We start from the raw sequence: 17,603 nt of genomic DNA, 5'->3' as shown, positions 1-17,603 counted from the left end.
TATCAGGCCAGCCCACACCTCCTGCTCTGGTCCCTGGGGAAAGGAGCGGGGCTGGGCTGAGGGCTCTAGGGAAGAAGTGGGCACCCGGCTGTGCCGAGGGCCACTCCCTGGGGATCTGTGGCTCACGTCCTGGACTGTCTCCACTCTCTCCCACAGGTGCCCCTGGAGGGTTCCTGGTGGGGCTCCCCTGTGCCAGGGGATGTGGAGCCCTGGTTTGGGAGTCCAGAGTCCAGGATCTCACCCTTACCAGAAGTCACTTCCCCAGGGCGATTACCACTCCCGCCGTCCATACCCAGAGAATCCACTGATGTGTTCATTCAACAAATATTTATTGGACGCCTCATTAGAGTCCTGAGAACACAAAAGTGAGCAAAACAGATACCGCTCTCATTGTTACTAAATAGATCATCTTGTCAATGACATCATCTTACCCTGTGAGCGGGCAGAGTCGGGAGAGAATGCCAGGGGAGGGGAGGACACAGAGAGGCCCGATCTGGCACAGAAGACCTAACACAGGTGAGCCCCACCAGGAAGGGCTTCTCGGAGGAGGAGTCAGACATCAGAACCAAGAGCAGGAGTGAGCCTGTGTGGGAGGCGGGGCCTTCCTCCGGGATAGGAGCCCCCAGGTGGGGAAGAACTTCGGAGTGGGGGTCAGTACTCTCCACCTGAGGTCCCGGCCACCTCAGCCCCTTGCCCTCGCCCCTGGCACTTGCTCTCTGTCCTTTCTCTCCTTGCCTCTCTCCCTTTCGGTCCTGGCCAGCAGCGGGGCTGTGGAAGACAGCAGGCAGAGGGCTCAGGCCCCCAGGTGCCCCCAGCTGCCCCCAGCACCTCGTTACCTCCTTGCTCCAGGCCAGAGGGGCTCAGTGGCCCAGGAGTTGGGCTGCGCTCTTTAAGAAGACGAGAAAAGTTAAAGGGAGCCAGGCGTGGTGGCTCACGCCTATAATCCCAGCACTTTGGGAGGCCGAGGCTAGGTGGATCACTTGAGGTCCGCAGTTCGAGGCCAGCCTGGGCAAAATGGTGAAATCCTGTCTCTACTAAAAATACAAAAAAACTGGCCGGGCACGATGGCTCACACCTGTAATCCCAGCACTTTGGGAGGCCAAGGCGGGCGGATCATGAGGTCAAGAGATTGAGACTATCCTGGCCAACATGGTGAAACCCTGTCTCTACTAAAAATACAAAAATTAGATGGGTATGGTGGCATGTGCCTGTAGTCCCACCTACTCGGGAGGCTGAGGCAGGAGAATCGCTTGAACCCAGGAGGCAGAGGCTGCAGTGAGCCGAGATCATGCCTCTGAACTCCAGCCTGGGCGACAGAGTGAGACTCCCTCTCAAAAAAACAGAAAAGTTAAAGGGGAACCCCTGAGGGCCTAGGCCCTCAAGCCCCCCATTCTCCGTTGATGTGAGGAGGGACTGTACCTGGGTGCTGGGGTGGGGGTGAGGGCTATGGCGGCCACTGCCTGGTTCTGGAGGGGAAGGCCTGGATCAGAGATGGGGGATGGCCCCCGAAAAGCCTGTAGGAGACAGCAGGGGTGAGGAGTTCTCCCCTGTCCCTAGTTCAGGGTGCCCCTCCACCCTGCTCCCCTGCAGAAAGTAACCCTGGTGCCTGCACCCCCCATCCCCGCCAGGTCCCTGGCACCGACCCTTAGGGGCTCTTTCTATGACCTACCCTGTTCCAGGTGTTTTTTCCCAGGGTCAGGCCAGGGGAGGGGGCAGGAGGAGGGGCCTGAGCCACCTGTGTGCTGCCCAAGGCTGGGCACTGGAGTGAATGTGCCCCAGGTTCGGGGGTGTGCACAATTAGGTGGTGGGTGGTCTGGCTTTGCAGCCTGGCAAGACTTCTGCACCCTCCTATCCTCTTTCGGATCCAGGAGGGTCCATGGGTGCACACTGGGAGGGAGGGCAGGAGGCCGAGGGTCTTTGCTGTGTCTGATTTCTCCCCCTAGACCAGAAGCAGGAGAGGGAGGGGGCGGTGGACAGAGGAAAACCACTCGACAGGCCTGGATCAGAGACCACCCCCGGTCTCCTGGACAGCCCTAGGCCATGGAAAGGCCAAAATGCTTACTTCCAGAATGACGGGCCCGAGCCCTGGTTTCTCCATCTGTAAAATGGAGTCACTGTCCCCCCTACTCCACCTGCTGTAGGGCGACAGCCTGTAGGTGAGGAAGCCGCTTGGGGAGGTACACGGGCAGGCACTGCCCTCTGGTGGCCGTAGCCAGAGTTGCTGGCTGCCAGTGCGCTGACCTGGAGGTGTGGTCAGCTGGGGGAGCTTTCAGGGTCTCCTAACTTCATCACTGTCTTCTCCATCCCACTGCCTCTGCCTTCTTCCCCGTCAAACTCTCCAGGGGGTTCCCAAGGCTTCTTCCTCATGGGCCAGAAACAATTTAATTTAGCAGGAGTGTAATAGGCTTCTTCTGTATGCCCTGTTCTGTGCTTGGTGGTTGGAGTTGCAGAGATATCCAAGGCACAGAGAGACAGTCAAGGGAGCTGGGCTCTGGGAGGACCACTCGGCAGAGCCTACAGGGCTGCAGCCTGGCTGTGCCGATGCCCGAACAGCCACCTCCTCATGTTCTTCAACCTCACTGTCGTAGCAAACCCTGGGGTTGTGTCTCCTTCAAGCTTTCTGCTGACAAAGAAACTATAGAAATCATGCAGACTTTGGGCCAGGCACGGTGGCTCACACCTGTAATCCCAGCACTTTGGGAGACCAACGGGGAGGTGGATCACATGAGGTCGGGAGTTCGAGACCAGCCTGACCAACATGGAGAAACCCCGTCTCTACTAAAAAGACAAAATTAGCCGGGCGTGGTGACACATGTTATTGGGTAGGCTGAGACAGGAGAATTGCTTGAACATGGGAGGTGGAGGATGCGGTGAGCCAAGATTGTGCCATTGCACTCCAGCCTGGGCAACAAGAGCAAAACTCCGTCTTAAAAAAAAAAAAAGAAAGAAAAAAAGAAAACATGCAGACTTTGAACAAGAAGAACGGGTTATGTTATGAAAGTTCTTCCATTTCCAGAATTATTCTGGGAGATGGGCTTTCTTTTCTGCACCTGTTTTCTCCTCCCTGAGGGAACATTTCCATCAGCATGTAGACATATTGTCCTCTCTCCCATCTTCAAAACACACTCCCCGGCGCTCATGTCCTCCTTCAGCTCCCGTGCCCTTTTCCAGCTCTCCTTTGTTGCAGATTTCTTCAATACAGTTTTCTATACTGTTTCCTTCCTTCCTTCTTTCCTTTCTTCCTTCCTTCCCTCCCTCCCTCCCTCCTTCCCTCCTTCCCTCTTTCCTTCCTTCCTTCCTTCGTTCCTTTGTTCCTTCGTTCCTTCCTTCCTTCCTTCCTTCCTTCCTTCCTTCCTTCCTTCCTTCCTTCCTTCCTTCCTACAGGGTCTTGCTCTGTCACCCAGGCTGGAGTGCAGCCTCGACCTGTACTGAGGTGATCCTCCCACCTCAGCCCCTGAAGTAGTACAGGTATGCACCACCATGCCCAGCTCTTTTTTTTTTTTTTGAGACGGAGTTTTGCTCTTGTTTCCCAGGCTGGAGTGCAATGGCACAATCTCGGCTCACTGCAACCTCTGCCTCCCAGGTTCAAGCGATTCTCCTGCCTCAGCCTCCCGAGTACCTGGGATTACAGGCACCCGCCACCATGCTCAACTAATTTTTTGTATTTTTAGTAGAGATGGGGTTTCACTATGTTGCCCAGGCTGGTATCGAACTCTTGACCTCAGGCGATCCACCGCCTAGGCTTCCCAAAGTGCTGGGATTACAGGTGTGAGTCACTGCACCCGACCAATTTTTGTATTTTTTCGTAGCGAAAGGGTTTTGCCATGTTGCCCAGGTTGGCCTCGAATTCCTGGGCTCAAGCAATTCACCCTCCTAAGCCTCCCAAAGTGCTGGGATGATAGGTGTGAGCCACAGCGCCTAGCCTTTTTTCTGTTTTCATTTTGTTACCTCTCGTTATTTCCTCACTCCTCTTTGGTCTCTCTCACCCCCACTACCAAGACCACTCCTTTTTTTTTTTTGAGACAGTCTTGCTCTGTTTCCCAGGCCGGAGTGCAGTGGGGCAATCTTGGCTCACTGAAACTTCTGCCTTCTGGGTTCAAGCAATTCTCCTGCCTCAGCCTTCCGGGTAGCTGGGCTTACAGGCTTGTGCCACCACATCAAGCTAATTTTTGTATTTTAGTAGAGATGGGGTTTCACTATGTTGGCCAGGTTGGTCTCGAACTCCTGACCTCAGGTGATCCACCCGCCTTGGCCTCCCAAAGTGTTAGGATTACAGGTGTGAGCCACTGTGCCTGGCCCTGCAAGACCGCTGTTGCCGAGGCCATGACCCCAGCTCACCAAGGTTGCCCATGACCCCAGTTTGCCAAGCTGAGTCTCTGTCCTCAGTCTTTGCCTGGCCCAGCAGCACCACCCAACACAGGTGGCCACTCTCTACATGAAACATTTTCTTTACTTTCTAGGACCCAACTTTCCTGGTTTTCCTCTACTTCACTGCCGCACTCATCCCAGTCTTCCTTTTGATGCCTCCTCCTCCTTTCTGCCCTCTGAATCCTAGGGGTGTTAGTCCTGGGCGCTCTTATCTGTCTTAGTCTCTCGGGGATCTCACCCAGTCTCATAGCTTTAAATGGTCATCAAAGAACAATGACTCCTACATTTAAATCTCCAGCCCGGTCTCTCCCCTACACTCAGATTTATACATCTAATTGTCTACCCAACATTTCCAGTAAGATACTTAAAAAAAAAAAAAGTATTCTATTTATTTATTTATTTTGAGGGGGAGTCTCGCTCTGTAGCCCCAGCTGGAGTGCATTGGCACAATCTCGGTTCACTGCAACCTTTACCTTCCAGGTTCAAGCAATTCTCCTGCCTCAGCCTCTTGAGTAGCTGGGACTACAGGCACATGCCACCATGCCCGGCTAATTTTTGTATTTTTAGTAGAGACAGGGTTTCACCAGGTGGCCAGGCTTGTCTGGAACTCCTGACCTCAGGTGATTCGCCTGCCCTGGCCTCCCAAAGTGCTGGGATTACAGGCGTGAGCCACTGCGCCCGGCTACAGGGAGAATTTTAAGCGGCGTCTCCCAAGGAGAACAGGGGTTCGCCAGCATGGCAAGAGGAGGACAAAGCGAATTAGGGTTGGAGGTGAAGAACAGTTAATCCAATCAAATGGAAGATGTCGACTGTCGCGAGCACTGGGGTGTGAGCGCGAGGGTCAGGGTTGCAGCGCCAGGCAGGGTTGCAGCACGTTGGAAGCGCAGTGGAGTTTGGAATGTCTCTCTCCAGTCAACCGGGAAAGACGCAGCGCTGCCCTAATGCACTGGCCACCCCAGACCGTATGCACAACGTTGGGTTGGCAGCTTCTACACCAGGGAAGGCACCCGAACCCCGGTGCGGCAGCCGGGGAGGGGCTGCCCCCAGCCAGGGACCCGCGAGTCCTGGGGCAGCCGCGGCTTTGGGCAGAACCATTCTCCGGAGATGGAGAGGGGAGAAGAAATCTTTCGCTCCCATCCCAACTCGGAGCCATCCGGAACCTGCACTCGCCCTTCTTGCCGTCCTTTTCTTACTGTGCTCTGTTCCGTCACCATTAGCTTCCCTCCCGCGCGGCTCTGAGTCCCGCTTGCCACTAGTTGCTTCTCGGCAGCTCCCACCCCTACGCGTGGTCCGGCCCGGCGGCTGGCGCAGGTTATAAAGGTACCGCCGCAGCAGCGGACAGTGGACTCGAGATGCGCCCGAAGGGTTCAGGGCAGGGCTGCGCGGGGAGCCGGCCGGGACCCGGACCGGGACCCGGGCTCGGACCCGGGGACCCAGCAGCACTCACTTGTGCACCTTCACCCTCAGCCAGTCCCGCTCCGGAGCCCTCTGCGCAGCCGCAGGCACGGGGCACTGGACAGAGAGCAGGATCCCGAGCCGCCTCTGGATCCCAGTTCCTCTCGGAAGCCCGCACCGGAGCTCGCCCGGCCTCCGAGGCTGGAGCCAAGGCAGGAGCCCGGCGCCCGTCCGCATTCTCGGCCATCCAAGGGGATGTCCGGTCTATGCCCGACAATTCGGACGCTCGGTGGACCCGCTTCGTATTCCAAGGGCCGTTTGGTTCCCCGGCCACTGGCCTGGGGACTGGAAAGGCAGCCGGCATCTGGAAGACGCCAGCCGCCTACATAGGCCGGCGACCCGGGGTGTCCGGCCCTGAGCGCGCCGCCTTTATTCGGGAGCTGGAGGAAGGTAAACCGGGCCCCCGGGGTACTGGACGGGGTGGGGACTGGGGCAGCTCCAGGGAGGAAGTGGCCCCATCGAGTCCAGGCGCTCCGCCCCCTCTGGCACTCAGTGTCACCCGTCCACCACCCCCGCGATGTCACTGTGGCGTCTGTCTGGTCGCCCCTTCTCCATCTCCTCCTCCGCTCTTGTCCCCTGGTTGGTGCCCGTGAGTCAGGTCCTGGGGCCTGCGCGCTCGCCCACCCACTTCCATGCGCCTCTTGCTGCGGCAGATCTGCACCCCCTCAGCGCCCCTCTCCTGGGTCTACCGCAGTGCCAGGAGAGGGGCGGGGGTCTGCGGGAGGGCGCTGCCCCGCGCTCTCTGAGCCTGCGCTGGCCGACCGGGCTTGCGTGCGATGGAGGGGTGGGTGGGCGGGCGGAGCGGGAAGTTTTGCCCACTTTTTGGTTGCGGGTATGGGGGCAAGGTCGCGCTCTTCTCCTGCCCGTTCTCTCTCCTTCTATCCTCCTGCGGGTCGGGAGCGATCTCTGGATTGGGCCTAGAGGCTAATCTGGTGAAGTCTTCCTCCTGCCCTCTGCACACGCAACAGGTGCAGGGTGAGTGGCTCCGTCTGTTTGTATGACCCAGGAGACTCCATTGCACTGCCTTCTGGGTAGGGGGTGATGAGCCAGTCTGAGGCTGTACTTCCCCTGGCTGTCTCCATTCTCCTAGACGCCAGGGACCCAGGTGTCCGCAGAGCCCAGTTTCTGAGCCTGGAGGACTGTGACCCCCTTACCTCAGGCTCCTCCAGGGGTAAAGAAAAAAAAAAAATGCCAGGCGCTGTGGCTCACGCCTGTAATCCCAGCCAGCACTTTGGGAGGCCGAGGCGGGCGGATCAGGAGGTCAGGAGTTCGAGACCAGCCTGGCCAACATGGTGAAACTCCGTCTCTACTAAAAATACAAAAATAAGCTGGGCGTGGTGGCGGGCATGTATAACCCCAGCTACCTGGGAGGCTGAGGCAGGAGAATTGCTTGAATCTGGAAGCAGACGTTGCAGTGAGCCGAGATCTTGCCATTGCACTCCAGCCTGGGGGACAAGAGCAAAACTTTGTCTCAAAAAAAAAACCCAAAAAAACAAAAACCCCCAAAAACCCCGTCCACTTGGCCCTGGGAGCAGGGAAGGGAGTGTTGAGTGCCGAGGGGTAAGGGGAGGATGTGGGGGGCAGGAGGGGAGCCCAGTCTTCTCTCCCGATGACCCTTGTTGGAGAACTGACGATAGGACGGGAAACAGCTGGTTGCTGGTAGCATCTGCTCCTTTTTCCTGACGTGGCTGGGCCTTTTCTCCCCACCTGCCGCCTCCTGCAGCACTGTGTCCTAACTTGCCTCCGCCAGTCAAAAAGATCACCCAGGAAGACGTCAAAGTGGTGTTATATTTGCTGGAGGAGGTGTGTACTGCCTTCCTGATCCAGGCAGGCCCTTATTCTAGTTTTGTCCTGTAGGGGTGGGGGTCTTGTTTATTTCCTGATTGGCAGTCTCTCTGGGGACCCAGGTAAGGGTCCTTCTTATGGAAGACAGGTCGATATGGATGTTCAGGCTGGAAGAGCTCTCAGAGCCAATCTGATCTGATCTTCTTTTTCCAAAAGGGGAAACTGAGCCAGGTTCCACAGTGGGTTAATGGCAGACTCTGGTCTGGTACCCTAGAGAACTAGGGGATGGGGAGAGTTCTCTTAGGTGCCTAGCCTCCCTCTGACCCCTGTGTCCCCCCTCCAGCTTCTCCCACTTGTCTGGGAGAGCATTACCTATGGGTGATGGTTCTTCTGCAGAGAGAGAGGGACCTGAACACTGCAGCTCGCATCGGCCAGTCGCTGGTGAAACAGAACAGTGTTTTGATGGAGGAGAACAGCAAGCTGGAAGCCCTGCTGGGCTCAGCCAAGGAGGAGGTAACTGGGTGGGGAGGAGAGGATGGGGGCCAGTCTACACCTGCCTCATGCCAGGACCCTCTCCCGTCCCTGCCCACTCCCAGCCCATGGCTCCTCTCTCTTCCTGCCAGATTTTACACCTCAGACACCAGGTGAACTTGCGGGATGACCTCCTCCAGCTCTACTCAGATTCTGATGAGGAGGATGAGGATGAAGAAGAGGAGAAGGAAGAAGAGGAGGCAGAAGAGGAAGCAGAGGAAGACCAGCAGCATGCTCATCCCTGTGTTGCCCCTAAGCTGTGAGCTCTTGCCTTTGCATCTGCGAGTCCTTTCTCTGTGCCTCAATTTCCTCATTTGTTAAGAGGGGCACAGATGATGTGCTTGCCAGCAGGGTTGCTGGAACTAATTGAGAACACTGCCCTTAGCCCTGGTGGGGAGGCTCACTCCCTGCACCCTGACTCCCATTCCTCCCTCCCCTAGGATTTCGCAGGAGGCATTGCTGCACCAGCACCACTGCCCACAGCTGGAAGCCTTGCAGGAGAAGCTGAGGCTGCTGGAGGAGGAGAATCATCAGCTGAGAGAAGAGGTCAGAATGGGGGGAGGAGGGTGTCCCTGCTAGCAGAGGGTGTTGACTTCCCTGTCCCTTCCTCTTTGCCTCCCTCCAGGCCTCTTAATTCGACACCCTTGAGGATGAGGAACAGATGCTCATTCTGGAGTGTGTGGAGCAGTTTTGTACGTAATGTTGTCACTTGGGGTGGGGGGTTGTCCCAAGGAGCAGAGAAAAGAACTCAAGATGCAGAGTATGGAGATCCAAGTTCAAGTCCCAGATCTGGCACTCCTAGCTGTGTGAACTTGGACACATTCCTTGACCTCTCTGAACCTTTGTCTTTAGAATGGGGATTACTTTTCTCAGCCCCACTGATCTCTCCAGGGTTTATGAAGATTAAGAGTGTCAACAGCTGAGGAAGTACTTTGTGCAAACTATACAGAGCTATACAGAATTTGTGGGTCTCAGGCCAGGCACGGTGGCTCACGCCTGTAATCCCAACACTTTGGGAGGCTGAGGCGGGCGGATCACCTGAGGTCAGGAGTTTGGGACCAGCCTGGCCAACATGGAGAAACCCTGTCTCTACTAAAAATACAAAAATTAGCCAGACGCGGTGGCACAAGCCTGTAGTCCCAGCTCCTTGGGAGGTTGAGGTGGGAGAATTGCTTGAACCTGGGAGGCAGTTTGCAGTGAGCCTAGATCGCGCCACTGCACCCCAGCCTGGACGATAGAGCAAGACTCTATCACACACACACACACACAAAAAAGTGGTGGGTCTCCTCCAAGCCTGTCTCCTCTTATTTGGGGCAGGCAAGAGGGAGCCATGAGCTGCCAGAGACCAGGCACCCAGGGTTGGGACAGTTCAGAGTGATGCACGGGGCAGTGGCTGTGCCTGGAATCATCCTAGGTGATGTGTGTTTATGAAGATGAGTGAGGAGCAGTGTTTGTGCCTGAGGAGTTCAAGTGTAGCTGGTGAGATGCAGACGCGAAGTGGCAACAGCTGAACTCCTGCTGTTCCCTTTACCCCAGACCTGACCTTCCTTCCTGCCGGGTTCTGCAACTCCCTGAATGGCCCCACTGGTCCCCAGGCTACTGGAGTAGGAACCAGTCCCCAAGCTCTGTTGCTTTTACCTCCTAGGAATGGCTTAAGTCTTTTTCCCCCTCCCCACTCTGACTGCCTCTAGCCCAGGATACCTCTTAACTGGTCGCACTGCCTCTACCCGTGCCCTACCAGGAACTTCTGCACACAGCCTCAATGAGTTTTCTAAAACCAAACCTGGCCAGGTGCAGGGGCTCTCCCACCTGTGGTCCCAGCTACTCAGGAGGCTGAGGTGGGAGGATTGGTTGAGCCTGGGAATTCTGGGCTGTAGTACACTATGCCAATGGGGTCAGTATGGTCCAGGGAGTGGAGTGCCACTGGGTTGCCCGAGGAGGGGTGAACTGGCTCAGATCAGAAACAGAGCAGGTCAAAACTCCCATGCTGATCAGTAATAGGATCGTGCCTATGAATAGCCACTGTACTCCAGCCCCAGCCTGGGAACCTGGCAAGACCTCATTTCTTTCTTTCTTTCTTTTTTTTTTTTTTTTGATGGAGTACAGTGGTGCCATCTTGGCTCACTGCAACCCCTGCCTCCTGGGTTCAAGTGATTCTCCTGCCTCAGCCTCCTGAGTAGCTGGGACTACTGGTGTGTGCCATCACGCATGCCTGGCAAAATTTTTTTTTTTGAGACAGAGTCTCACTGTCGCCCAGGCTAGAGCAATGGCGTGATCTCGGCTCACTGCAACCTCCGCCTCCCAGGTTCAAGTGATTCTCCTGCCTCAGCCTCCTGAGTAGCTAGGATTACAGGCACGTGCCACCGTGCCCAGCTAATTTTTGTATTTTTAGTAGAGATGGAGTTTCACCATGTTGGCCAGGTTGGTCTTGAATTCCTGACCTCAAGTGATCCGCCTGTCTTGACCTCCCACAATGCTAGGATTACAGATGTGAGCCACTGCGCCCGGCCAAGACCTCATTTCCTTTTTTTTTGAGATGGAGGCTCCCTCTGTAACCCAGGCTGGAGTGCAGTGGTGCGGTCTTTGCTTACTGCAACCTCCACCTCCTGGGTTTAAGCGATTCTCCTGCCTCAGCCTCCCGAGTAGCTGGGATTACAGGTGTGCGCCACCACGCACGGCTAAGTTTTGTATTTTTAGTAGAGATGGGGTTTCACCATGTTGGCCAGGCTGGTGTTGAACTCCTGACCTCAAGTGATCCATCCCCCTCGGCCTCTCAAAGTGCTGAGATTACAGGTGTGAGCCACTGTGCCTGGCCCAAGACCTCGTTTCTTAAAAAATAAGTAGCTGGGTGCGGTGGCTCACTTTGGGAGGCAGAGGCAGGTGGATCTCTTGAGGTCAGGAGTTTGAGACCAGCCTGGCCAACATGGTGAAACCCTGTCTCTACTAAAAATACAAAAATTAACTGGGCGTGGTGGCACATGCCTGTAATCCCAGCTACTCGGGAGGCTGAGGCAGGAAAACCACTTGAACTTGGGAGGCAGTTACAGTGCAGATTGCACCATTGTACTCCTGCCTGGGCGACAGAGATTCAGTCTCAAATAAATAAATAAACCAACAAACCCAAGTCTGACCACGTCATTATTGTACCTAAAACTCCCAAATAGCTTTCCATTGGCCAAAGAATAAACCCCACCCCCTTGCCCACCGTTGTGGTCTGGCCCCTGTGCACTGTTCTGGGCCCTCCCCCTCCCAGTGTCTTATGATGGCCTCTGGGCCTTTCCAGTCAGCCTGGGCCCATGTTTTTCCTTCTTTGCCTGGCTGAGCTTCACTTGCCCTGTGGTCTTAGCTTAGTGGTTCCTTTCTCCAGGAATCCTTCCTATACCTTGCAGGTTGGGTTGGGTGCCGTAACTGTGATGCCCCTGCCCCATACACCCTTGACATTTGCCCATCATGGCCTGTATGGTGCGTGATTGTGGTCTGTCTCCCCACCAACTTTACCTCAGTGTGGCGGCTGGGTCTTATTGACCACTCACCCCGGTGCCCTGCTCAGTATCAGTCAATGAACATTTCTTTTTTTTTTTTTTTTTTTTTTTTTGAGACGGAGTCTCGCTCTTTCACCCAGGCTGGAGTGCAGTGGCGCGATCTCGGCTCACTGCAGGCTCCGCCCCCCGGGGTTCACGCCATTCTCCTGCCTCAGCCTCCCGCGTAGCTGGGACTACAGGCGCCCACCACCACGCCCGGCTAATTTTTTGTATTTTTAGTAGAGACGGGGTTTCACCGTGTTAGCCAGGATGGTCTCGATCTTCTGACCTCGTGATCCGCCCGCCTCGGCCTCCCAAAGTGCTGGGATTACAGGCGTGAGCCACCGCGCCCGGCCTTGAACATTTCTTGAAGACCAGAGTGAGGACTGCAAAGCCCTGTGGGACCCGCTGGCACAGCGCAGCAGCCGAGAGTGGGGCAGACAGAGGCATCTGGGAGGGCCAGAGCTGGTCCCCGAAGGCCAGGGGAGCCAGGGCTTGACCTGTCCTCTGCCCTCCCAGCGGAGGCCAGCCAGCAGATGGCTGAGCTGTCGGAGGTGCTGGTGCTCAGGCTGGAAAACTATGAACGGCAGCAGCAGGAGGTCGCTCGGCTGCAGGCCCAGGTGCTGAAGCTGCAGCAGCACTGCCGGATGGTGAGTCAGGTGTGTGTGGAACCCTCTTGTCATGGCCCCATGGGACCCTAGCTTCCTGCTCCCTGCCTCCACTTGGCTCCACCAGGCCCAAGGTCCCTTTGTGTGTCAGTCAGAGGAGACCTCAGAGAGCCCCTTATCTTGACCCCTTGTTGTCTTAAGGAGGAGACCAAGGCCCAGAGAGGGTCCTGGAGTCTTCTAGGAACCAGGCTGTGTGACTCCCCTGCCTTCTTTGCCCTCCTTCCGTGTGACTTCTCACTTCATGGACTGCCAAGGACTCACTGATGCGCCTGGGAAGACTTGCTGGAAGAAGGGGGTGCCCTGAGTGGGTAGGCCTCAGATAGGGGTTCACTGGTTTTGGGTCCTTCCAGTATGGGGCTGAGACTGAAAGGTTGCAGAAGCAGCTGGCTTCGGAGAAGGAAATCCAGATGCAGCTCCAGGAAGAGGTGAGTCTCCCTGCCGGCTCCTGCCCCTACCCTGGAGAACCGCTGGCCCAGAGTGGGGACCCCAGTCCCTTGGCAGCTACCTGACTCTGGAGAGGACTAGCAGGAACTGAGTCTTGTCCCTTTCCACCCCCTCCATGCCTGGCACAGCCCAGCAGGTGACAGTTCCATCAAGGTCTGAGTGGTGTGGAGTGCAGGGACCTGCCCTGGGTCCCCTACATGACACTCAAGAGTCCAGAACCTGGGCCTCTGGCCTCAGCCTGAGAGCAGATAGGCAGGAGTGCTGGACTGGGTGTGCCTGGGTCCCAGAAGAGCCTGCGGGTGGGTTCCCAGCTGCAGGACCTGCGGGAGAAGTACATGGATTGTGGGGGCATGCTGATTGAGACGCAGGAGGAGGTGAAGACCCTCCGCCAGCAACCCCCGGTGTCCACTGGATCTGCCACCCATTACCCGTACAGCGTGCCTTTGGTGAGGACCCTCCCCTGGCTGCCCACTTTTCTACGTCTGTGCCTGTGTCTCAGCCTTGGTGGCTGATTGAGATCCCAGTTCCGTTCTGTGCCTGAGCCTATGGGTGGGGGTTCTGTGGGGGTCGTCTGGTAACGTCTGTTCTCTCCACCATAGGAGACTCTTCCTGGTTTCCAGGAGACGCTGGCTGAGGAGCTCAGAACGTCTCTAAGGAGGATGATCTCAGACCCTGTGTATTTTATGGAAAGGTGTGTGGCTGGGGCCCTCCCCTGCCCCGTAGGCCATGGCCTTTCCTGTAGTGGGGAGGAGGTTTGTCCTCATACTCTGACCTTCCACGCTTCCCTATACCCGCCTCGTTCACTGCGTCAGCCCCTCCACTCATTGCTTCTCTATGAATATGGACCCATCACTTCTCCCTGAGGTACTTTTTTTTTTTTTTTTTTTAGAGGGGGTTTCTTTTTGTCTCCCCGGGTGGCATGATCTGGGCTTACTGCAGCCTCCGCCTCCTGGGTTCAAGCGATTCTCCTGCCTCAGCCTCCTGAGTAGCTGGGACTACAGGTGCCCATCACCACACCCGGCTAATTTTTGTATTTTTAGTAGATATGGGCCAGTAGAGATGTTGGCCAGGCTGGTCTCGAACTCCTGACCTTGTGATCCACCCGCCTGGGCCTCTCAAAGTGTTGGGATTACAGGCGTGAGCCATTGCACCTGGCCAAGCCCAGCTAATTTTTGTATTTTTAGTAGAGACAGGGTTTCACCATGTTGGCTAGGCTGGTCTTGAACTCCTGATCTCAGCTGATCTGCCCACCTCGGCTTCCCAAAGTGCTGGGATTACAGGCGTGAGCCACTGCCTAAGGTTCTTCAGCTTGACCGAGCCCCAGGGACTGCAGTTTCGGCTTCCATTGTCTCATAATGAAGGTCCTTTTCTCTTTGAAGGAATTATGAGATGCCCAGAGGGGACACGTCCAGCCTAAGGTCAGCCTGCCAGGGGCTCCCCCATCACCTGCCCTCAGCTTTCAGCAGCCAGACAGCCACCTGCCTCTGGTTCTGCCACCCTGCAACTCCAGAGAAGGCCCCGCTGTCTCGGCTGGCTGAGCTGAGAACTGTTCTGGGAAGGAGCTGTCCCCCTTTTCCTTCAAATCTTGCCCCCTGGGTGGCTGTCTGATTCTAGGCAGCTCTGAGTGGGGACTGAAGCTTTCTCTTCACCTGACCAGGGGCTGAGAGGTGACAGGCACTGGCTTAGGAGCTGGGAACACGTGGGACTAAGGCCCAGTGTGGTCCCTTTCCTGACTGTGCGTCCTTGGGCAAGTCATTTGACCTGTCTGAGCCTGTCTGAATGGATTTGTTCCTATGGCAGGTAGCTGTGGGGTGGGCTATGAAGGTTAAATCATGCAGGAGGGAGGTAGAAGGGAGTGTTAGCCCTGTTGGTGTCTTCTGTGCAGGGTCAGGGACATAAAGGAAGGTGGGGCCTATGCAGTGTTGGTGACCATTCTCCCTCCCTCCTACCAGGGGGATGGGCTGGGTGTTTGAAGCCTTGGAGCTGGTACCCAGCTCCCCTCTCCCCTGGCTGGGACAGAACCGGGAGAAACCATCAGGGTCTGTGTGGAGACAGGGGTGGGGGTGGGCCTGGGGGATTGGACTTTCCAGCCCCTCAAAAGATGTCGCTATCTCCCGCCCAGGTATGATTTTCGCTACAGCGAGGATCGAGAGCAGGTGCAAGGGTTTGAGGCTGAGGAAGGGTTGATGCTGGCAGCGGATATTATGCGGGGGGAAGATTTCACGCCTGCGGAGGAGTTGGTGCCCGAGGGGGAGCTGGGAGCTGCCGAGAAGGTGCCGGCTGAGGAAGGGGTGATGGAAGAGGCAGAGCTGGTGTCGGAGGAGATTGAGGGCTGGGAGGAGGTGGAACTGGAGCTGGATGAGGCAACGCGGATGAATGTGGTGACGTCAGCCCTGGAGGCCAGCAGCTTGGGCCCTTCACATCTGGACATGAAGTATGTCTTCCAGCAGCTGGCCAACTGGCAGGATGCCCATTACAGGTGGCAGCTGAGGCGGAAGATGCTCCAGAAAGGTGAGTGACCCCACGGGGGCCTCCCTGATGCCAGCGGGACAAGCTGCAGATCGTCGTGCCGATGAAAAGAGAGGGTGGATAAGCTCCCCGAGTGCCCAGCTCCCCAGCCTGGCCCTACCTGGTGTGCTGATTTGCACGGACTTTGCATATCATTTGCATAGGCACCTCCCATCCCCTTCAGTGGGAACTGTAGCGCCAGTGCTCAGTTATGTGGCATTTGCTTAGGATTCCAGATCTCCATCCACTTTTCTCCTGGGGGCTGTGCTGGGGGGTCAGGGCTGGGACTGTACCCCCACACTGCGCCTCAGCTTCCCATCTCTGCCCACCTGCTTCCCCTGTCCCCTGCCTCCTCTATCCCCCAGGCTCTCCAACCCTGCAGCAGTGGCAGCAGCAGTCAAAACAAATTAGGGGGTGGCTGGGGGGGATTGTGGAGCAGCCCGGGGGCTGACCCAGGCTGGAGGGCAGGGCCAGCCACCCTCCCACGGCCTGGGAGGAAGAGAGGCCTTCTGGGGCTGCCCAGGCTACAGGGACAAAGGCCTCCACCAGCAAGGGCCACAGTTGGACCAGTCCCCTGGGTGAATTGGAAGGTGGGCTAGGGGGTGGAACAGGGTCTCCTCTCCCCAGCCAGAAATCCCAGAGTCTGGGAGCTGCACCTGCTGACTGCAGGCCTTGTGAGCCCTGCCTCTTTGGGGAGTCACCGGACATGAAAGATGACCTCATGACACTCATGCACAGCAGCCTTTGCACGTGCAATGTATATATAGTCAGCTCCCATCAGCCTCACTCCCTGTGGCAGGAGATGTGTCCCTATTGATTAGGTGAGGAGGGTGAGGCTCAGAGGGCTAAGGACACTTGCTCGGGGCCACACAGCGAGGGGTAGATCTGAGCCTGTCCACTCCTGTGCTGTAGCACCTTCACTGGCCCATCCCTTCACTCTAGTGCTGTCCTGGTACCCGCCCCAGCCTGTCCCCATTCTCATGGCCCTTTGGTCACTGCCGGGTGGAATAGCACTGGCTTCAGCAGGCCTGTCATGTAAGTTTGTGCAGGTTATAAACTGAACCATGACCTTTATGGTGCATGCAGGGGGCAACCTGCATAATTATCAATGGCGACTTTCCGTGTCCTTCCAATATAGTTGACCAGACCCCTGCCCACCACCCAGGCAGGCTTGTGGTCATCAATGCCCCAGTTCACATCCACCTGCTTCTCTTCTAGGCTTTGCTGTTCCCCAGCAGCCTGCAGAGGCCCCACAGACAGCTTGAGGCCCCTCCTTCCGCTGCCTGGCCAAGCCCCACACCCACAGACCCTCCTTCCCATCCTCTGAAATGGGACCCTGTGTCTGTCACCAGCCCACCCTCTGTGTTCATGAACCTGGGCTGGAGCCTGGGGACCTGAGCCTCCACCCTCTTCAGGGACAGGTGGTAGGAACCCTGGCCCTCGCTCTGCAGCTGGTGCAAAAGCTGTGGCTGCCAGGCCTGGGTCACATGGCAGCCCAAGGGGTGGGAGAAGCCCGGGAGAGGCGCACTGGCTACCAGACCCAGCTCTGAGTGGGGAACAGGGCCCAGCTTCCACCGGTAGGGTGTGAGCGCCCTCCCAACAATGTGCCCCTCACCCCTTGACGCCCATGCTAACAGTGGCCACTCCGATTCTTGTTGACTTGAGGGACCTGGCCGTCTTCCCTGTTCTTCATCCTTTCTTCTCAGTCCCTACTTACACTGTTTGTAACCACAAGTGTCTCTGTGTGTGGGTGGGTGAGGGCCCCTCTGTCCAGTGGTGTGTCTCCTCTCCCTCCCTCCCTCCCTCCCTCTTCTGCCAGTGGCCTGGGGGTGTCCAGGCTCCCACCCATGGCCCAGCCCCTCTCCCCTCCCTCTTGATCCCCCTCCCTGCCCCTGGCTTCCTCTTCCATGTTCTGCCCTCTCCCACACCTTTGTTCCTCAATAGCTAGGGGCTGGGACTCAGGCCTCCCGCGGGTGCCTGCCCCCCTCCACACAGCGCCTCTCAATCTCCTATTGCTTGTCAGCCTGTGTGCGTGTGGTGCGGGAAATGAAGGATCTATGTGCTCCTGGCCCAGCCTCCAGCTGTCTCTACTAGGGAGTGTGTGTGTGCAGGCATGTGCGTGTGCACTTGGCAGGGCGAAGTTGTGGAGAAAGGGTGGATGCTAATATTGAAGGATATGCCAAGGACTCGTATTAAATACACTGTTTAATCACAGCAGCAGCTCCTAGAGGGCGGTGGGTGATGTGGTAAGTGTCTGTCAGATGGAGAAACTCAGGCCAGAGTAGGTTAAGTGATGTTCTCACCAGCAGATCATGGCTGGTGT

General features: G+C 56.8%; 1 protein-coding gene across 1 annotated transcript; it reads left to right on the top strand.

Moving 5' to 3' along the window:
- Window positions 1-5,630: 5,630 nt before the first annotated feature.
- Window positions 5,631-15,664, top strand: HAP1 (huntingtin associated protein 1). Its single transcript, XM_058444891.1, is given in 12 exon segments — window positions 5,631-6,213; window positions 7,547-7,626; window positions 7,952-7,990; window positions 7,993-8,121; window positions 8,232-8,398; window positions 8,580-8,685; window positions 8,765-8,831; window positions 12,180-12,310; window positions 13,084-13,218; window positions 13,372-13,463; window positions 14,152-14,190; window positions 14,895-15,664. Coding segments are annotated over 12 exon segments (1,932 nt in total). The 5' UTR covers window positions 5,631-5,720; the 3' UTR covers window positions 15,349-15,664.
- Window positions 15,665-17,603: the final 1,939 nt, after the last annotated feature.

Source organism: Hylobates moloch, unplaced genomic scaffold, assembly GCF_009828535.3.
Source record: "Hylobates moloch isolate HMO894 unplaced genomic scaffold, HMol_V3 SCAFFOLD_10, whole genome shotgun sequence".
In the NCBI taxonomy this organism is placed as follows: domain Eukaryota; kingdom Metazoa; phylum Chordata; class Mammalia; order Primates; family Hylobatidae; genus Hylobates; species Hylobates moloch.
This window is presented reverse-complemented; position numbering and strand designations above follow the sequence as displayed.